Source organism: Oncorhynchus clarkii, chromosome 16 (genome assembly GCF_045791955.1).
Source record: "Oncorhynchus clarkii lewisi isolate Uvic-CL-2024 chromosome 16, UVic_Ocla_1.0, whole genome shotgun sequence".
NCBI lineage: Eukaryota > Metazoa > Chordata > Actinopteri > Salmoniformes > Salmonidae > Oncorhynchus > Oncorhynchus clarkii.
In genome coordinates, this window is record NC_092162.1 from 54,262,923 (window position 1) to 54,270,929 (window position 8,007).

An 8,007-nucleotide genomic window follows, 5' to 3' on the forward strand; every position below is an offset into this window, starting at 1 on the left:
ACATGTTTAATTTCATAGTTAAGATATATTCACTATTATTCTACAACGTAGAAAATAGTATAATAAAGAAAAACCCTGGAATGAGTGTGTGTCCAAACTTTTGACTGGTACTGTATCTCACTGGTACTGTATATATTATTTGTACCTTTATTTTGACAGTGCTCATATGTCTCTTGGGCTGGCTATATAATTATTAAGTTAATTGGGAATTAGAATGTATGTGGAGTCTAAATTTATAGGCAGATAATTCGGATATGCAGGTGAGGTGAGTAAATCTATGATAATTTGCATAATACTTGCACACCATATCCGCATTCCTCATCCAGATTTCTGCTTCCATTTTTCCTGAAAGACCCCCAAACAACCACTGACTATATATTCATCCATAAAAACCTACATTTTATTCACCCATAGATTATTTTTTTCGCACATACATGAGCGTTCACAAATTCCAGATAGACATTTATTCCTTGGACAATGATATGAACATAATGCATAAAATATTCGATTTTTTAAATCTATTAATTCAACACATACTCGTTTATTACACGTCATGATTAATTCCATAAAAGCACAATTAATACGTTCAACAGGTAGGGAGACTATACAGAAGACAGATGGTTTCATATAAACACATAGGAGCCACTTGCTTGCACGGCAATAATTCACATCATCCATAATGACACTTGAAACACCAAAAACCAAATGTGTCGACAAGGAGTACGGTTGAAAACGGATCGAAATGTTCTGATTAATCCACTATATATGAGTTCCTTGTATGTTTACCCTACAGCACCAACCAACGTGGTTGCCCGAAGCGTGATTTCTCTGGTATGTCGACAGAACCTGCGTGAGATTATCTAATTCTATAGCAGCTCGATAATAAAACATTCACTTACGTATTTAAAAAAAAAAATCTTCATAAGGAAGCCAATTATCAATGCAGATATCAAGACATCCACACACTAAATTAGGCCTTATACACAGCTCATTTTCACATGCCTGACTTTGCCTGATCAGACCATGCATCATATTCAACGCTTCAGAAATAATCATTTTTCAAAGGACACTGCATTGCCCACTTCCTAATTAACATAACATTTCATTACTAAATACTGTACACTATGATTGTAAAGTCTATTATTGCACATTATCACGAAGGCAAAAAAACAAAGTACAGTTACACAGTCTCCCTTTTGCTCTGTCAATCAGTCTGTCATTCAGCGCCAATGATTGATGAGATGATGACCTATGGGCTACAGAGGTAGAATGTATACATTCTTATTCCTCGACTCCATATTTGAATGCCTCAATGAGCCCCTCTACTGAGTGAATAAACCCAGAAATGCTGCATATGCCTCCTATAACGAATATGGCGACGTCGAAGAACACGTGGTGCCATAAGAGTTTCCTCCACATCAGTTTTAGATGAAAGAGAGCCGGGAGAAGGAAGCACAACCCGGCGCCGGTAAGACTCCCGGTTAGGCCCATGAGGAGTGCGAAGTGCGGGACAAAGATGGCCATGATCAACGTGAACACCACCAGGAGGCACCGGAGGCCCAGTCCCCAGGACTTAATCCGTCCTCCCGGCCCGTAACAGTCAGGGAAAATAGCGCGCCCTCCATCCTGGAAAAAAGACTTCTCCAGGACCTCTACAGCAGCGAAGAACGGCAACGGATACGAAAGCAAGGCCTTGGCCACCAGGAACAGGTTGACCACCGCTCTGATGGTGGACGGCAGGTTGTCCGTGATAACCTCTTTGGTGGCATCTGCCCAAGTCAAGTAGGCCACCAGAGCGAACAGGCCCTTCAGAACGCAGGCTCCGATGTGAGTCCAGTCCATCATGCAGTGGAACTCCTTTGGCCTCTGCATGTTCCCCTCTAGCGAGGGCAGGAAGATCTGGGAAGTGTAGCTGAAGACGATGATGCCGATGGAGATGGGAAACTTCTTGACATCGATATAGAACTTGACTTTGTCCCAGGCCCAGTCGCGGGCTCTGGAGAGGCAGTAGGCTATCACCAGGATGTTGATGACAAAGTGCGCAATGGTGCAGAGCAAGCTGAACTTGGACACCGCCTTGAGGCTCTTGAGGAACGCGCAAGGCAGGAGGGCAGCCGTGGCGACTACAGACCAGGCCTTCTGCGAGACCGGAAGATTGGGGAAGCTGTTGACCATCAGGTTGCCGCTGACCACCACGTACAGGATACAGGTCATGACCAACTCAATGATCTGAGCAACGTTAACTATATGTCCGCCCAGAGACGGGAACCGTGGCTGGCAGCACGCGTTGGCGATGTCCACGTAGGAGTCCCTCACGCGCACCAGAATTCCATCCTCATTCTCTTCATACAGACACGCAATAAGAATCTTTCCGGTGTAACAACATACAACGGCGGCAAATATGATAAGAAAGAGTCCGAGGTATCCTCCGTGAAGAATGGCGTATGGTAACCCAAGGACGAACATCCCCTGTGGATACACAAGCACAGTTGAGTCGTAATGGAAATGGTCTTATCGAAGTGGCATGCCTCCCCACACCACACATGCAATAAATGTATCATATTTAAAGTTGTATAATAATAGCAAACGACATTCACATTTTCATAATCATACATGTGTGAAACCCCACATTTAACGACTGGAGTTGAGAGAAAAAAAGGGATAGGCAGTTCTCTGTCATCTGTCAGGTGACTAGCGTCCAGGCACAGAATCTAATATTTCTAAGATATTTCCTCATCAATACTGGATTTATTTTGTACAATCCACTGTAATAATACATATACCATTTAGGAGATGCTGATTTATGCTGCCGATTTACAGACATTCATGCATACATTTTAAGTATGGGTGGTCCCGGGAATCGAACATACTACCCTGGGTTACAAGCTCCATGCTCTACCAACTACAAAGGACCACTGAAATGTTATCAAGAATAAAGATGTAGGCCTAATGGTGCCTGAGGCTAATCCAAACCATTTTAGCCGTGATTCATTCCAGACGGAGAGGCAACCGGGGGTCTGTTTTTTGCTGATAAGAAATAGGCTATCTTGCATAAACCCCCATTTTTCTCTAAAATCTCAAATTATTATTATACACATGCTTAAAATTAAATTGACATTATCTTCTGATTAAATGAAGGCACATATATGCAGTTGTTTTTAAATAAAATATTTAGGTCACACTTGTTCTAAATTAAGGATTGTGAAATATGAAACCATACAATGTCTATTCAAAGTCTATTTTTACACGTCAATTAAAACATTTCTAAAGTCATTTTAAGGTCTGTTTCATTATTTTTGTAGGATGCAAATCAGTGTCCCTGAATGGGCGTATATTGCAAGCCTATCTTGACAATAGGCTTACATTGACATAGTGCCAATATGTTTGTGTGTTTCTTTAAATTATTTCTACCTGAATGGCATTGGTGACGTTCCACCCCGCATCCCAAGTGGTAATTTTGGGTTTGTCCTCTAATGCCAACTCGTTACACGCCCCAGTGTTCTTGAGGGAGGAAGAGGATGGTGGACCGGTTCCGTCTCTCTGGTAGTGGCTGTCCCCCACCATCAACTCGTCTCCTCCGTCCATATCTCCCCCTTCTTCGTCACCCTGCATGATGTCCATCTGCATCCCCTGTCTATAGTCAAAATCCAAGTCATCGCAGTCCACGAACCCCAGACCCTCTTCATCCGTAGCGGCCTGGAAGCCAAGCCTGGCAAACACTCCGCTTACCTTGGCCTGAGACTTATTGGACACTGTGTTGGCCGCATTGGTCAGCTTGTTGCCGATCTTGTGTCGAATTAAGTGAGCCATTGTTGTGAAATAAATGTGGATCTTCAGATATCAATTGGATCAAATATGGTTATTAGTTATTTTGGCTGTTGCTGCTGCTGTGAGAGAAAGATAACCATGCCTGTTGCCAATACGTTTTGACGTTTCTCTTAACGGCTGTCCAACCGTTACATCCACATAGGCTCTCCTTAAAATCCCGTCTGTTGGTCTTGATTATCCATGTCACTCTCAAACCCCTCCTGACACTTTCTTGGCTTCAGAAGAAATTATGCAAAACAATTCCTCCTCAAATTGGTTATTCTAAACTGCTGAATGTGATCGAATGTCCCTGTTTGTGACCTTTCCATTAAGTTGTCCGTTTTGGTTCGGATGTTGCAGTCAACTGTGGCGCAGCTGTGACAAGTGCAAACCACGAGCGATGGAATCTGTGTGTCACAGTCGGACTAGGCACGTGTCCTCGTATACTGCCAATGCAATGACTTGCTCAGCAGGCAAAAACCTCTCATGGTTCTGAAGCGGGCGTGTGTGCGTGTGTGAGAGCGAGAGAGACGCAGCCTACGACATAAGTATGACCCCCTCACTGGCGCAAATTCTCTGCAGTAGCCTAAGACCAAGGACAAAATTGTCAATTTATTACGTTTAGCAAATTGCTTTGAGATTTTAGAGGGAGAAAGGGGTGTAGTATTTCGTTACCAGAGGCATGGATGCTAGCTCTTACGCTTTATTTATACAAAAATATTTATGCTTTATTCGATTAAGATCATTTTGCATATTGAATTAGACCTAATTCTATTTTTATTTTTGATCGATCATTTGTTCCAATATTTTTCGTTATGATATGATGACACTAAACATATTCAGATCGTGTTGATCTTGCAGATGTATGATCAGTTTCATGAAGGTGTAGTTTATAATTGCAGACGCACATGTTCGTTGAAAAATGTGATTTAGACTGCCTACCATTCATAGGCCTATACCAATGTTTTGTGTTTGTCTTTTTATTCCTAATGCAAAAATACAAATGGATAAATAAGTACGACATATTTGAAGATCAAAATCGAACCTAGCTGTGACATCAATAGCATATTATTTGGATTTTTTTCCGTTTGTTTTTTTAGTTTATTCGCTATAAGAATTAGGAGACAATGTTTTGTTTTATGGCCCTTTGAGTATAGCCAGCACTTACACGTTTTTTAATTTGGTATAATATATATCAAAACAATCTTATTTTTTTGTATTCTTGTCTAATTTGTTTTCCGATTATTTTAATTGATTTGCGGATCTCTGTAGCCTAAGTCATTTTTGTTCTGCTCATGGGAGCAGATACTTTAAATTCAGCTGATAAATTAGAGAGACCACGAGCCGCATTCATCTTCATGAGAAAATTCTACTAATTTCAGCATTGCAGAACCTGGGACAGCGACTTGAATTTGCGCATGTTGGCTATAACCTTCAGTAACTGCCAAGTCATTTTTTAAATGTCCCCTGTTGTTTGACAAGCTATTTCCAATGTAGATCTTCACAGCATTAGCAAATTCCTCATGATTAGATCAACTATACATCTGGCATGGAAACCAAATGTAGGCCTAAATAGTATCATATCTTATGTTGGTTGTCCTTGAAAAGGCATGGCATTCTCGTCCTCATTAAACACATGCCCGTGTCATGTGCGTCTGCTTTAGAACTCCCAAATTACGACATGACATTAAAGAGCAGGAATGTGTTCGAAAATGCAGAAGAAAAAAATCACGGTAACATTTGATGCCTCCAACTGTAATCCCTCAGATGATAAGAGGCACCTTATCCTTTCTCTTCTAATCGGTTCCGACATGTCACGACGCATTACAGTATTACTGTCATCAGGTTTTGGTGCCTGCGTATGCAAGGCATTTCTAACATTTCCATCTGTCGGAATACATTATTAACATTAAAGGAAAGGCAGAAATACAGTTTACTCTTTCACAGAGTGAGAATAGCACATGGACAGACTGATGATACATTAATTACAGAATAATGTATGTTGAATTGTGCATTGGTCGAAGACTAAATGAGACAAAAACGTGAAAGACGACGAGAACTCAACATTTTGCATCAACCCAGAGAGAAAGTTCCTATATTTTTATGCTGGGCTTAGGTTGCTTTGCCAGCTGCCATTTGTGTTGAGGCATGCACAGTGTGCGTGTATGTGTATGCATGTGTGCTGGCATGAGTGTGTGTGTGTGTGTGTGTGTGTGTGTGAGGACAGTGAGGAAAGAATGTTCCCGGGAGAGTCCTTGGGGCATCTCAGTGACTAAACCTCCCTCCCCCATCGTGTGCAAAACCCTGGTCTTGGACAGAGGATAGGCTGGAAATGTTACACAAACACGAAACAGGGTTTTGAATTCCAGTGAAATGTACTTACTAATCTTCTGGACACAAAAATATGTTGTTCTCTATCTGTATTTGCACATTTGGAGCTTCATAAGAAATTGATTTTCAGACATATTATTATTGAGATGGCATCAAATTGCTTGCTGTGGTGACCAATTTAGCTTTGGGTTACAGAGGCAAATATTTATTCAGCAAAGATGAAAGAGGGATGTCTGAAGGGGGAGAGATACTGAAGGCCTGTAACCTGCTAACATGCACCAACTGGGGCAATAGACTCAGATAGTTGCCATGGCCACAATAATTGGTTGGCAAGACTCAAAGGAACACAGGTTGTCTGTCTGAAAGCCTCACTAGATGAAAAGGGAAGCCACTCAAGCCAATCTAGAGCCCTAACAATGGGAAGGGATCTAAGAAAATATAGCATCCTGGATTGAGAAAAAACGAGCATTTTGGTTTAGAATAGAGAAATGTAATCTGCTGCTTATACTAAATGGTCCACAAGGACATGCAATTTACATAGGAATAGATAAATAAACACACACACAATTTTGAAATCTTTCCTTGGATCCCCTATGAAACACAAACACAACTTACACATACACACAGACACTACACACCCAGGGATTCATGCAAAGTGACAGGTGCACAAACACATTAATAACTCTATGGCCCAAAAATATCGTTATGCTTACAGGGCTTAAGACTGAAGAGAGTGGTAGTGACAGTCTCTGTGTGTGAGGGGGCGGGGTAGTGTTTAGGGGTTGCAGGGCGTTTGGTTTGCTGCTGTGGCTCTGGTATTAGGCAGTCTAGCGGTTAAGAGCCTTGGGCCAGTAACTAAAAGGTCGCTGGTTTGAATCCCGAGCCAGCTAGGTGAAAAATCTGTCGATATGCCCTTGAGCAAGGCACTTAACCCTAGTTGCTCTGGTAAGAGCATCTGCTAAATTACTCAAATGTAAATATCAGAGGTAGCAGTAGGAATCTCAATGCATACCTCAGCCTATTATGTAAACGGTGTTCCCTTCCCCTCATTCATTTATGTCACAGATAGTTGGAGGTTGTCTTTTTATTTCACCAGTCCTGCATGCAAAGATTCAAACGGACATTTCACCATTTAATCTCATGATCAGCACAGAGAGAGCTGCAGCAGGAAAGATCAGTCTTTTAGGTACTGACAATCATAACATTGCTATTCTACTACCTCAACTAAATTATAAGAATGATAATATTAACAGAGTAGTAACATGACAATAACCCAATAAATGTCTTAAGAGTCTTGCAGGAACACTTGAATATGACAGCTGATGACAAGCTAATTAGGATCTCTCTACCCTGCTTCTACAAAATGGAGGAGCTACATGAAGGCAGTCCCAAAGCGCTTGTAGCCTAATTGTTCCTCTGTGGCTCATCACGGTATGACATGCACAACAAGCAAAGGTTCCCAGTGTTAGGGACAGAGGTACAATGTCACGTCTTGCCTTCTGGGAGCCTATGTGGGAGATGACCTAGATCTGCTTATTAACATTAGAGGAGGTCCCCTGACTAGAGCTTTGTGCCTGAGCAGTGAACTGTGCCTCTGATTCAATGACACAGCATCAAGCTACAACATTCCCTGCTCCCAAATCTGTGCCAACCCGCCAATCAAGTCCCTGGACTGAAATAAATATGGAATGTATCCACCATTTGTTTGATTACACAGGGCATATGCCTGTTGTCTCTAAATTAAAGTTTTTTATGATGCATGAATGATCTGATATGTAAGACCCTTGTGCTTAATTCTGTGGTTTTGTAACAATGGTGGCACAGAAAATGCATAGGTGAATGCCAAGTACTCCTCTTATTGACTAGCTC

At 41.6% G+C, this 8,007-nt stretch overlaps 1 protein-coding gene across 1 annotated transcript; it reads right to left on the bottom strand.

Annotated features, from left to right (window-relative positions):
* Positions 1-415: 415 nt before the first annotated feature.
* On the bottom strand, positions 416-4,254 carry LOC139367706 (vesicular inhibitory amino acid transporter-like). The gene is made up of 2 exons (XM_071106004.1): positions 3,412-4,254; positions 416-2,469 (listed from the first exon to the last, which is right to left on the bottom strand). Exons 1-2 carry the CDS (start codon positions 3,808-3,810, stop codon positions 1,282-1,284), a joined length of 1,587 nt encoding a protein of 528 aa, XP_070962105.1. The 5' UTR covers positions 3,811-4,254; the 3' UTR covers positions 416-1,281.
* Between the last annotated feature and the right edge of the window lie 3,753 nt (positions 4,255-8,007).

Bases quoted from the DNA above. Each gene is read 5' to 3' on its own strand.
- LOC139367706 (XM_071106004.1), bottom strand. From the start codon at position 3,810: ATGGCTCACTTAATTCGACACAAGATCGGCAACAAGCTGACCAATGCG. The intron at 2,470-3,411 runs GTAGAAATAATT...GTGTATCCACAG, and splicing joins ACGTCACCAATGCCATTCAG to GGGATGTTCGTCCTTGGGTT.